This window comes from Muntiacus reevesi, chromosome 6 (assembly GCF_963930625.1).
Source record: "Muntiacus reevesi chromosome 6, mMunRee1.1, whole genome shotgun sequence".
Lineage (NCBI taxonomy): Eukaryota > Metazoa > Chordata > Mammalia > Artiodactyla > Cervidae > Muntiacus > Muntiacus reevesi.
In genome coordinates this window covers 100,926,305-100,940,201 of record NC_089254.1, presented here as the reverse complement: position 1 = coordinate 100,940,201, position 13,897 = coordinate 100,926,305, and the positions used below count along the sequence as shown (strand labels likewise).

At 43.0% G+C, this 13,897-nt stretch overlaps 1 protein-coding gene across 3 annotated transcripts in view; it reads right to left on the bottom strand.

Annotated features, from left to right (window-relative positions):
* The window catches only part of CLCN1 (chloride voltage-gated channel 1), a 41,477-nt gene that overhangs the window by 9,212 nt on the left and 18,368 nt on the right, over positions 1–13,897 (bottom strand). For all 3 annotated transcript variants that reach the window (XM_065939479.1, XM_065939480.1, XM_065939481.1), the window contains 5 exons: positions 7,099–7,168; positions 6,800–6,910; positions 4,688–4,901; positions 4,305–4,438; positions 160–404 (listed from right to left, as the gene is read on the bottom strand). In XM_065939479.1, the coding sequence (XP_065795551.1) occupies positions 160–404; positions 4,305–4,438; positions 4,688–4,901; positions 6,800–6,910; positions 7,099–7,168 (774 nt within the window). The remainder of the gene's footprint in view (positions 1–159; positions 405–4,304; positions 4,439–4,687; positions 4,902–6,799; positions 6,911–7,098; positions 7,169–13,897) is intronic.

The window sequence follows — 13,897 nt, the reverse complement described above, 5'->3', positions numbered from 1 at the left end:
TCTCGTGGCTCCAAAATTTGCAACCTCATCTCCTTCAGTCCCTGGATGCAGGGGCACTGATCTCTTAGACTTTGTCAATGATCAGCATCAGTCCTCTCTCTTCCTGTTTTCCCTTTGTCCCACCTGTCCTGCTCCCCTGACCCTTCCCAGCCCGCTTACCTCGGGCTTCCCGGAGAGATCCTCATCTTCATCTTCATCCACAAAGGCAAAGGACTCGGGTCGACCCTGGGGCCAGACACCAGAGCGCCCCACCCCAGCCGGCCGCACCTTCCCGTCGAAGGGCAGCTCGGACAGCTTCCTCGCCATGTCCTGGGCCATCCGCAGCCTCCGCTCAGGACACAGGTGACGCTGCAGCAGGGACTGAAGTTCTGACCGCTCCACAGAGCCCAGCAGGATCATTGACTCTGGGGGAGACCCAGGCTCAGCCTGAGGACAACTCGATCACCCCCTCACCCCTCTCTCCACAGGATGGAGATGGACTCAGCCCAGCGCCCGACTCTTTCAGCTCTTACCCTCTCTTCCTAAAAACTCATTTCCAAAGTCTTTCAGGATTGAACCTCGCTCAGTTCCTTTTATTTCACCCATTTAGCACTTAGGGACCCAATTGAGAGTACATTGTTGTTATTCAGTTGCTTAGTCGTGTCCGACTCTTTGGAACCCTATGGACTATAGCCCACCAGGCTCCTCTGTCCGTGGGATTTCCCAGGCAAGCAATATGGAGTGGTTTGCCATTTCCTTCTCCATGAGAGTATATTAACTGGTGCTAATTTGTACTTATTTTGATAAGTACATAGACAGTTTGCAAACAGGTGAACTAGGCATTAAAATAGGCTCATCAACTCTGCCTCCAAAAGAAGACACATTAAAAACCATTCACACTGATATGGGACTATATTGAGCTGGGCAAAAGGTTTGTTTGGGTTTTCTGGGTCATCTTATGTGCTGTGTGCTATGCTTAGTCACTAAGTCGTGTCCGACTCTTTATGACCTCAGGGACTGTAGCCTGCCAGGCTCCTCTGTCCATGGGAGTCTCCAGGCAAGAATATTGGAGTGGGATGCCAGGCCCCCCTCCAGGAGATCTTCCCAATCTAGGGATTGAACCCAGGCCTCCCGCATTGCAGGTGGATTCTTTACCATCTGAGCCACTAGGGAAGCCCGTATCATCTTATGGAAAAACCCAAATGAACTTTTTGGCCAACCCAATACTTCGAAAAAAGGCTACAAGGATATCTGATGTTTAATCACTAAAATACTCTGGGTCCTTCTAGGCATAGACATAATGCCTCCCTTTTCAGGAAAAGTTCTTTTATATTTATTGAGTGAGTGAGTGAGTGAAATCACTCAGTCGTGTCCGACTCTTTGCGGCCCCATGGACTGTAGCCTACCAGGGTCCTCCCTCCATGGGATTCTCCAGGCAAGAATACTGAAGAGGGTTGCCATTTCCTTCTCCAGGGGATCTTCCCGGCTCAGAGATTGAACTCGGATCTCCTGCATTGCAGGCAGACACTTTAACCTTTGAGCCACCAGGGAAGCCCTTTATATTTATTAGCATTCTGTTACTATCATTAGCATTTTCATTGCATTCTAAGGTCATAAGATTGCATGCGTGCTAAGTAACTTCAGACTCTTTGCAACTCTATGGACTGTAGCCTGCCAAGATCCTCTGTCCATGGGATTTCCGAGGCAAGAATACTGGAGTGGGTTGCCACGTTCTCCTCTAGGGCATCTTCCTGACCCAGGGATCAAACCCACATCTCTCGGATTGACCCCCATGTCTCTTACATCTCCTGCATTGGCAGGCAGGTTCTTTACCACTAGCATCACCTTAGAAGTCCAAGATTAAAAAAAAAGTAGAAAGAAGTCCAAGATTAAGGCAGTGTAATTGAGATAAATCTTATTGTTCGGTCTTGTGCTGTGTGCTGTGCTAAGTCGCTTCAATCCTGTCTGACTGCTCGATCCTAAGGACTGTAGCCCGCCAGGCTCTTCTGTCCATGGAATTCTCCAGACAAGGATAGTGGGTTGCCATGTCCTCCTCCAGGGATCGAACCTGCATCTCTTATGTCTCCTGCATTGGCAGGCAGATTCTTTACCTGTTAAGTCTTAGTCATTACTATTAAAACCCTGCAACCCATCCCGTGTTCCTCTGCTTTAGAGGCCACTGAAAGGTATTTGGGAAAATATTAAAACTAAGGTAATTTGGATATTCTAATCATCTGAAATTAGAGCTAATAATTTAAATGGCTTCAAACAGCCCTATGATTCCATCACACTAATTTAAACATTAGACAAATATTTATTTATTTATTTTAAATTTATTTATTTGGCTGTGTAGGGTCTTACTTGCAGCACATGGGCTCTTTTGTTGCTCCTCATAGTACATGGACTTCCTTGCCCTGGGGCATGTAGGATCTTACTTCCCCAACCAGGGATTGAACCCATCCTCTGCATTGCAAGGCAGATTCTTAACCACTGGGCCACCAGGGAAGTCCGACAAATATTTATTTAATATCTGGTAAATACCTATAAGGAAGAAGTCTGAGGGAGACAGATGTTATAGTCTCAGCCCTCAAAGGATACCGAATCTAGTGAGGAAGATAAGACATGGATATAGAAACCACAATAAGAAGTAATACAAAGCAAGATTAAGTGTCAGAGGTGGGCAGAAAGGATGGTGAAGGAAGTGAAATCACTACTTATCAAACATGTTTACTCCTTCACATGGAACAGTCTCATCTGCTCTTTAAATTGGGTATTAAAGAACAACTGTCATTTAGCTATGGGGCAAAGAGAGCCACCTCAGGGGGTGTAAGATTTACAGATGAGCCTCATTATTCACAGATTCCCTATTTGTGAAGGCTTCCCTGATGGCTCAGTCAGTAAAGAATCCACCTACAATGTAGGAGACCCAGGTTCAATCCCTGGGTCAGGAAGATCCCCTGGAGAAGGAAATGGCAACCCACTCCAGTATTCTTGCCTGGAGAATCCCAGGGACAGAGAAGTCTGGTGAGCTACAGCCCATGAGGTTGCAAGAGCCAGACACAATTTATCGACTAAACCACTTCCATTACCTATTTGTGAATTCACCCACTGGCTCAAGTGTATTTGTAACCCAAAATCAATACGTGCTGTGCTTTCCCCATCATTTACAGGCACATGTAAAGCAGCAAAAGATCTGAGGTGCCCCATGCACATGTTCCCGGTTGAGTCTGAACAGAGTGATATGCTGCCTTTTTTTTTTTTTTTCTAGCTTCATATTATAAACAAGTGTTCCTTTTGTGATTCATGGAATGTCATGATTTTTGTATTTTTGTGTTTCATGATGGTGATTTTGTTGTTTACAATTGCCCCCAAGCAAGAAGGCTGTGATGTGCCTTATGTAGAAAATACATGTGTTAGATAAGCTTTATTTAGCCATGAGCTATCATGCTGTTGGTCGTGGTGAGTTCCAAGTTAATGGATTAACAACAGATATTAAATAAGTTGTCTTTAAGGAGAAATACAGGGCTTCCCAGGTGGCACTGGTGGTAAAGAACTCGCCTGCCAATGCAGGACACTTCAGAGACATGGGTTCGATCCCTGGGTTGGGAAGATCCCCTGGAGGAGGGCATGGCAACCCACTCCAGTATTCTGCCTAGAGAATCCCATGGACAGAGGAGCCTGGCGGGCTACAGTCCACAAGGTCACAGAGTCAGACATGACTGAAGCAATTAAGCACACACACAAGGAGAAACACACTTAAGACAAGTGTATGCTGTTTTGACTACTTGAAGAAAATGTGACCAGAGGCTTGCAGGAACTTCACCTTGAATTTCCCTTGGGAGCAATGGTTCAGTGAAGTGAAAGTCACTCAGTTGTGTCCGACTGTTTGCGACCCCATGGACTATACAGTCCATGGAATTCTCCAGGCCAGAATACTGGAGTGGGTAGCCTTTCCCTTCTCCAGGGGATCTTCCCAACCCAGGGATCAAACCCAGATCTCCCACATTGCAGGCAGATTCTTTACCAGCTGAGCCACAAGGTTCAGTACAGTATCCTTAACTCAGTGTTCATGGCAAGTTTTTAGAACATAACTACAAGGAATAATGAGAATCAACTGTATTTCTTTCACTGGATTTTTAACTGTCTTCCTGCGCTTGTGTTATGGCTATGCTTTTCCTTCCTTGAAGATGATCGATTATGTTCCCTAAAGAGCAGAGGCTGGGTGGCCCCTACACACAAGCGCTCACCCCAGTACTGCCTGCACTTCTGTGGCGCCTTTGTTCAGGTCACTAGCCCAGGAATCTGCTTTCTTCCCTCCCACTGACCTTTTGATTCAACCAGTGGTAAAGTCTTGACTGTGGTGGTCTGGAGCAGGTTTCGCAACTCCCCGTATGTGCAGGAAGCTGACACAAACTTCACATCCCGCACCATGATGTCCTCCACAAAGATTGTAAATTTGCTATGGAGGGAGAAAGCCGGGGAGGTTAGCCCCACCATATGTGCCTGTCCCTTGGCGGTCCCTTCCACTCCTCCCATGAAATTTTTACCATGCATTTGATCACTCATAAAATTATTAAGTACATGGGAATATAAAAATAAATTTAAAAAAGCAGTGCATCCAGACATCGACCCTAACCTCATTCTCAATCTCAGACCCTCCTACCCCCACCCTATCAGATCTGAGCTAATTCCAGCTGGTGCCCCTGACCTGAGCTGGTTCCAAGCAAGGTCAGGCAAGTAGGGTAGCTTCTTGACCTGGATGATGCTGTCATAAAGGGAGGGCTGCAGGCTCTGAGCCACCATGTTGGCCAAGATAACAGCCACCATCATGGGTAGGATGTGAGCAATCTGACCCGTTAGTTCGAAGCAAATCACGGCCGTGGAGACTGTGTGGGACACTGCACCAGTCAGCGCTGCTGCTCCTGGAATCAGACACAGACGTGTACCCTGGGTTAGGGCTGCCTTTCTTGGCATGGCGGCTATGTGGGGGGTGTGACGGGAGTGACACGGAGGGGAGAGGTGACCCTGGGCAGTGCCAGCACTCCTGAGATGACCATGTGTCAGGTAGGGGCTAGAATGCTGAGCTGTTAGAAAATCATTTTGATCTCATTCTACGACCTTTGGCAACTTAAAAAAATTTGTGTGTCCAAATTTTCATTTATAAAATATGGTGATGTGCTATCTGTTCCTTGCTTTTAAACAATTGGGTCACTCTTAACTGAGCATTTTAAAAACCCATTTACAGCATTTTATTTGGGGCCTCAGGTTCTGATGCCAACAATTCATGAGTGGACTCAAAACCCAAGAATTCTGCTGTGGGCTTGGAGCAATAAGATCCTGATTCTATTTCTCAACTGTATGAGAAGAACTTAATCCTTCTGGAACCCCATGCTCTCATCTCTAAGGTGAAATGGGTCATTAGATAAGTTCTAAGGCCCTTGCAGGTCTAAAACATTATGATTCCATAAGCTCTTTGAAGACAGAATCTGTCTTACTTGTTTTTCATTATGATTTCCCATCAGCCAAAGAGTCCCTAGTGCATTAACTTTATTTCTTATTTAAACATGGGAAGATATGCTATGAGAAAAGACACTGGGGAAGCCACACATGAAAACAGAATAAGAAAAAGTCACAAAAGATAAAGATTGGGAGGAATGGTTTTACTGGATAGTGCATGCAATATACTACAGAACATTAACACAGGAGAGAGATATATATATCCCATATATAAGCCAATATATGCATGTGTGTGTATATATATATATACACATAGGCTTCCCGGGTAGCTCAGTGGTAAAGAATTCGCCTGCCAATGCAGGAAGCACAGAATACATGGGTTTGATCCCTGGGTCAGAAAGACCCCCTAGAGGAGGGCATGCAATCCACTCCAGTATTCTTGCCTGGTGAATCCTATGGACAGAGGAGCCTGGTGGGCTACAGTTCATAGGATCACAGAGTCGGACATGGCTTAAGTGACTTAGCACACATGCATGCTAAGGGAAATGTCTACCAGGGAGGTTGAAGGGATATCTGAGAGGCGTGAAAATAGGGAATAATAGCAGATGCAAGAAGTTTCTGTATAGAACTGTGATGGGGGACTAAGGTCACCTTGTGTTCTATAAAGCTGATTAGTTCTTCTATATCAAAGGAAGCATGGCCTTAGATGTCATGGGATTTTGGTAAAGAGGAGAGGGAGGGAGGAAGCATAATAATTCTAGGGAATATCCTGGTCATTTTGTTAGACATGGTTTTTGGGTGGAAGGGACTATACATGTAATGTGAAAAGATAATCTCAGACTCTCAAAATGTTAGGAGTGTAAGACATCTCAAAGTCATTTTAGAATAAAGAAACTAAGGTGCAGAAAGGCAGGTAATCTGCCCCATGGTCATCCAGTGACAAAAGGTAGGGATGAGACCAGAGCCCACATTTCTGAGTTCTTAGTCATGTGCTCCTAAGTCTCATCAACATGAGCACACCTGCAGATAGAAGTATTCAAGCCAGTCACAAGCACTGTTGTTTCCACGATTCTTTGGAGAAAAAGAAAAAGCCCTTACCAAATACTCAGAGGCAATCCTAGATGTTCTCATCCTTATTATCTCATTTAATCCCTATAATCCCTATTCTGTGTGAAGAAATAGGGAGGCTCAAAGATGTTTAATGAGAGCTAATTAGAGTCAGAGCCAAGGGCTGATTATTTAAATAAAAGTTGAATTAAATAGCATTAAATTAAGACCATTATTGTATAGCCTGGAATGCAGATGTCATGGGAGAGTCTGAGTGTGGGTACCTGGGGTTACAGAAGGGTGGAATGTGTCTTACCAATAACTGCATAGCCCCCAGGTAGGATCTTGTAGATGATGTCATCAAATAAGATACCATCTGGGAAAAGCATGGCCATGATCTCTCCTACTAGCCTTCCGAATGCAGCTCCTAGGGAGAGAACAAAAGAAGGACGGTGTTGAGAGAGTCAAGGTCTTTATCCTCCATTTTTTAAGAGCCAATGCCTCCTTGGGTGCTAAGACTGAACACAAGCCCCCAGTATTCCAGGCCTTTCCTTATTTTCACAGTACCCTAGCCTGAACCACCAGTTAGATCCCAGGCTTCCCATCAGAACTTACCAAGCACGAACACAGGCATGAAACCTCCACAGGGTATGGGCATGGTGGTGGCCACGATGGACATCCAGAACTGGGGTAAAAAGAGGCATCAGCGCACCCTCTAGACTGTGTCCAACACACACACACACACACACACACACACACACTCTCACAACCCCCTTCCCACTACTTTCCTGCTTCTTGTTCCAAGAGTTATAGAAATCCTGGGAGAGCTAATCCTTCTGGAAGTCATCTTGTCTGTCACCTTCCCCCAGAACCAAAAAAAGCATGGAGCACTCAGGCTAAGATATCACCAAAGACAACATTATAAGAAGGTTCTTCCAGGCAGTTAACCCAAATCGCTCCTACTTGGAGTGACAATATTTGCCTTTAGGTGATCAAAACAGGATTGGGGCTGCAGGGGACTCCTCTGTCACTGTCCCCAAAGGGCCCTAGCCCACTGTATCCTCTTAACCCCAAAAGGTCACCTCAGCAGAGCAGCCTGAAGCTCTTGAACCTGGAGGATATCTTTTCCTGGCCAGACTATGTTTCTGAAAAAGAGCCTCATTTCCAAGTGGCAGACACCTTCAAGTCATAGTGACTTACTGTGTGACTGATTTAGCTTCAGTAAGGTTATTTACAAAGCCGTCTACATGGCAAACCTCACAAAGGAACCTGGAGTGAAGACGGCCCTGGCCGAGCCATTTGCTTTAACATTTTCCTTTAACATCAAATCACCTTCAACAAAGATCAGAAAATCAGATCTGTCCTGACCAACTTGCAAGAGCACATTGCAAGAGCCAGCTAAGCCAGCCAGTGTCATAGAAAAGAACTCCAAGGCCAAGGTAGAATTCCAAAAGAAATTGGGATGATTTTAGCAAAAGTAATATGTATAATTGCTTTACGATGTTGTGTTGGTTTCTGCCATACATTTATCATTGTCTTTTGAGGTCAGCCCTGGCTCAAGGGAATCTCTCTAAGGTTCAGAAAATGAGAAACTTTATTTCTCATTAGTTTACAATAAAGATGGTGCAGTTTTTCAGTTGTAAATATTTTTATCCTGGTAATTTGTTTTGCAGATGGTGACTGCAGCCATGAAATTAAAAGATGCTTACTCCTTGGAAGGAAAGTTATGACCAACCTAGATAGCTTATTAAAAAGCAGAGACATTACTTTCCCAACAAAGGTCCATCTAGTCAAGGTTATGGTTTTTCCAGTGGTCATGTGCGGATGTGAGAGTTGGACTGTGAAGAAAGCTGAGTGCCGAAAAATTGATGCTTTTGAATTGTGGTGTTGGAGAAGATTATTGAGAGTCCCTTGGACTGCAAGGAGATCCAACTAGTCCATCCTAAAGAAGATCAATCCTGGGTGTTCATTGGAGGGGCTGATGCTGAAGCTGAAACTTCAATACTTTGGCCACCTCATGTGAAGAGTTGACTCACTGGAAAAGACCCGGATGCTGGGAGGGACTGAGGGCAGGAGGAGAAGGGGCCGACAGAGGATGAGATGGCTGAATGGCATCACCGACTCGATGGACATGAGTTTGGGTAGGCTCCGGGAGTTGGTGATGGACAGGGAGGCCTGGCATGCTGCGATTCATGGAATCGCAAAGACTCGGACACGACTGAGTGGCTAAACTGAACTGAATTTGTTTTGACCCTTAGCTGCTATCATCCTTCACCAAATTAGTTTGAGACCTTTTTCTAAGATTGGTTTACTTATTTTGGAAGTCATATGTAAACCGGTTGCTTAATTTATATATTATGTCGCATATTTTTGTTTCTTTTACAGATATTTCAAAAGTTCAATTACTAGTCTTTTTCCCATTCTATTTCTCAGTTCTTTTGCCTACTCTGCTGGGAATATGGGCTCTCCTTGTGGCTCGGCTGGTAAAGAATCTGCCTGCAATCTGACCTGGGTTTGATCCCTGGGTTGGGAAGATCCCCTGAAGAAGCGAAAAGCTACCCACTCCAGTATTCTGGCCTAGAGAATTTCATGAACTGTATAGCCCATGGGATCACAAAGATGAAAAACTGTACCAACTTTATTGTAAACTAATGAAAATAAAGTTTCTCACTTTCTGAACCTTAGAGAGATTCCCTTGAGCCAGGGCTGACCTCAAAAGACAGTGATAAACATACGGCAGAAACCAACACAACATCGTAAAGCAATTTGCCCGCAATTAAAAATAAATTTAGAAAAAAGACAATGATAAAGGCTCTGAGAAGCCTTTGTCCCAGAAGCTCTGAGATCAAGCTAAATACATATTTGTCAGAATGCACGTGTGCATGCTAAGTCGCTTCAGTCGTGTCCAACTCTTTGCAACACTATAGACCTTTGCCCACCAGGCTCCTCTGCCCATGGGAGTCTCCAGGCAGGAATACCTCAGTGAGTTGTCATTTCCTTCTACAATTGTCAGAATAGAACTATTTAAAACAGCAAAGTTGAGAACAGCAGAGTTAAATGTATAAATGAAGAGGGTTGCAGATTGCAAATTCCTTGTGTGTGTAACAAGCGTTTGCCTTGTCTCTGCCTTCTCTCAGTACCAGCACAGTGCTCAGTAATTGCAGGTAGGATGTAGGTAGGTAGGAGGTAGGTAGGTAGGAGGTAGGAAGGTAAGTTAAGTAGGCAGGAAGGAAGGAAAGAAAGAAGTTTCGTCAAACAGTATTCATACAAAGCAGAAATGATTCTCGGAGCTAATATTTGCTTAAAACACCCACCAGAGATGCTTGCCAGGGGAACTTGTTTGAACTGTGATGAGCAGACATCACGGAAGGCTACCCCACTGGACTGTCTGGAGACGGAGTTCTAGATGCTGATAGTTTAAGCTTCTTAAGGGATCCTGACTCATAACATTTGGAAACCTCTTGAACTATTCCCTACTATCTCTTTGGAATAAGTACATGAAAGCCATAAGGGATTTTGTAGGCTCAGGTTAATCTGAAAGCTCCAGTAATACAGATAATAGGTGGCCGATGCGTCTGACTTCAGAGGATGAACTTTAGATTATCTTCCAAGATATGCCTAAGAACAGGATCAGCATCACAGGAAGCTGAAAGTTATCAACTCCTGCAGCACAGAGGTGGATGCTTGACACGAGCAAACTTTTTGAGTTGTTAGCACACAAAAGGGAAAATCCAGAAGCAGGGCAAGTGATCTGGAACACAATTTACTCCCAAGATTTTAAGCCCCCAGTTCTAGAGAAATGGAAAACTAGAGACCCCTTCTCACAGATTGTGTTTTATTTAGATGCTTCACAAGGAGGAACCAAGGGAAGATTAGGCAAGAATTCTCCAGAGCCTCGGGCTGTATTGAGAACTCAATGATACTAGCTAATAACGTTAGACTCATTAAAAAGGAAATGGAGATGTTGTAATCATATTCATACTCATTAGAGACACACCAGACTCACAACAAGATGATAACTTTCCATGTCTTAAAATGGAGACGATGGAAGTTCCCTTCATCAGTGTTTTATAAAAGAGCTGAACTGAGAATCCAATCTGTGAACACGGATACTGCCAGAAGACCACATGGGCTAAATTTCAAATCAGACTGTGGAAAAATAGTTCTAGTCAGTTCTATGTTTTAATGTGGTTAGGCATCTTTACTGTCCCCATTTTGGAAATAAGGGTATGGTTATATGTTCAGTGATAGGAGAGTGAAGATGATGGAAGCAGTGATAACTAGGTAATGTAGGTTAATAGCAGTGGATGGTTTTACATTTAGAATATTATAGAATAGTACAGGCTGGCTGCAAACTGTTGGGCTTGAAATATAGCCCAAGAAATGTGAGCTGCTTTTCTTTAAAAAAAAATTATTTATTTATCGGCTGTGCTGGGTCTTTGTCGCTGCCCGGGCTTTTCTCTAGTTGTGGCAAGCGAGGGCTACTCTCTAGCTGTGACAGCACTTCTCGTCTCTCACTGTGGATCACAGGTTCCAGGGCACCCGGACTTCAGTAGTTGTAGCGCCCGGGCTCCAGAGCACAGTTTCAGTAGTCGTGGTGCATTTTTGGGCCTATTTGCTCTGTGGCATGTGGGATCTTCCCAGAGCAGGGATCAAACTCGTGTCTCCAGCACTGGCAAGTGGATTCTTTATCACTGAGCTGCCAGGAAAGCCCCGAGTTTCTTTTCTGGATTCTCTTATATGTAGACATTAATGAGGATGTAATTAAGTAAGAAATTAGTGAGTGACATACAGCTTAGTCCTTCTATATAATCCAAGTACGTTTGTCAGAATAAACCTCATTCTGTAAAGTGGGATCCAGAGATATGCTTGGGAAATATCTGGGGAAATGAGGGGAGGCATGAAGGAGATGTTGAAAATATATACACAATTTTGTTTCTCCAAAAATTTTCAAATGCTTAATGTTTCAAAAATATATATGACCCCAAAGAAACAGTTCAATCTAGAGGAGTATCACAAACACAGAATTATTATCATTGAACAATAAATCCTGAGATGCCATCAAAACTTGGACTTGGTTGCTGCAGATGGGTTTGTATGCTCAATAGCTAATTACAAAGAGCTGGGGTTTATACATTAGAGAAGATAAACTCTATAATGAAAAATCAGATCCCTAGCAAGACATGGAGAAGTTTATGACTAAAAAATATCAAATCTTTTGAAGGAAGAAATGAAAATGATCTAATTAATAAAGTGGGTGTGCAAAATATGGAAGCCATAGACCCAATTAACCCATGTAGAATGGAAAAAGAAACAGAATGCATAAATACAGCTCCCAGAACCCCAAAGCAAATCCTGAAAACATAAGTGACAGAGCTGGAACCTGGTATATCAAGCACTTGGTATCTCTAATTGTAAGACCATTGACAATCACATTAAATGAGCAGCAAAAAATCAATTAGAAATTTTTAAATAATTTTTTCCAACCACAAGCATTAGATATGCCAAAGATCAATAATCAAGTATCTCATATTTGGCACACAGTAGGTGCATTAGAACACTTATTGAATAAATGGATGAATGAACCCACTACAGCTATTACAATATAACTTAGTGACTCATATCCTATGGAAATAGTTTCACAGTAAGTATCAAGAATAAGTTGCATACCGCAATTAGACAGAAGCTCCCACTCGCTGCAACTAGAGAAACCCCACGTGGAGCAACAAAGACCTAGCGCAGCCAAAAATAATTAATTTTTTAAAAAAGATTCTCTTTAAAAAAGAATAACTTAATAAACATGAAAGTTCAATGTGGACAGAACTCTCTGACTTTGGTAAATTATATGGGAATGAAGAACAGAAGAACTGCCTTTTGCTGGTGAATTCTTAAAAGGCAAGATATCCAGTGATAACACCAACCAGAACACTCCTTATGCATGATTCTGAACATCTAGATGCCTCCTGCTTTACTGTCTATATTTTATTTTAAACATATCAAGTTTTGTGGATTCATCTAAAGTCTGCCCAAAAGTACTGTTAAATCCACTAAAATGTATGTAAAAAATTGTACTATAGACTAAAATAGAATCGTTACTTGGATTTGTTGAAAAGAAAATCAAATGAAAACCCTAATATATAGAGAAAAATCATGGGCTATTCAGACAAGGTTTAGTCACTAAGTCATGTCTGACTCTTGCGATCCCATGAGCTGGAGCCCACTCGGCTCCTCTGTCCATGGGACTCTCCAGGTGAGAAAATTGGAGTGGGTTGCCATTTTCTGCTCCAAATATATACAGGAAAATCATGGGCTATTCAGACAAGACATACTATTAATAATGAGGCAATCATCAAAAAGAGAGAAAAAGACAAACAGCAATTATAACAGATGTCACAACCAGGGGTGGAAATAAAAATAACCTTGTACAAGGCAGTAACTGAAAAGTCTATATCCATGTGATCCTTGATGGGAAGATATGAGAAAGAACCAATATAAGTAAAAGAGATCAGCTTTTGTTTCCTAACTTAAGTTAGAAGAAAATGGTTTAAGAATGGCAAAATCCTCACAGCCTCACTCCCTCAATAGAGAATAATAATATTGTAAAAATTATTTATAGTCACTAATAAAATGGATTTAAATATTTTATCTCTTTTGCAATTCTAGAGAAGAGATTATCCACCAGACTGGGAGAAAAATGGATATGCAAATCATCTGAAAATGGGTAATCAGATGCTGGAGATGAAGTACCTAATTATCTAATATGTGGAGAGATTTGGTTAATTTATCTGAGGTCTTCACACAGTTATTGTATTGCTTAAGCTCTGTCTTGTCCCTATTTACTCAGCGGCTGTGGTGTCTCAATAATTTAGCAAGTGGAGCCTTTAGAAAGGTTATAATAATTAATGACATCATGAAGTTGACATGAATGGAACATTAACCCAGATATTGGTTCAGTTTTCTAGATGAGCAACTTATTAATACTTAGGCTCTGATTTCCAAGTTGTTTCTTTTTAGGTTAGACAAAGACCAGGCCAAGTTTTACCCTTCCCTACCTTATGGAGAAGGAAATGGCACCCCACTCCAGTACTCTTGCCTGGAAAATCCCATGGATGGAGGAGCCTGGTAGTCTACAGTCCACGGGGTTGCAAAGAGTTGGACACGACTGAGCAACTTCACTTTCACTTTCACCTTATGCAAAGGAGCTTCCCTAGTGGCTCAGACAGATTTCAGGATTTCACAGGTGGCGCTGCTGCTAAGTTGGTTCAGTCGTGTCCGACTCTGTGCGATCCCATAGACAGCAGACCACCAGGATCCCCCGTCCCTGGGATTCTCCAGGCAAGAACACTGGAGTGGGTTGCCATTTCCTTCTCCAATGCATGAAAGTGGAAAGTGAAAGTGAAGTCGCTCAGTTGTG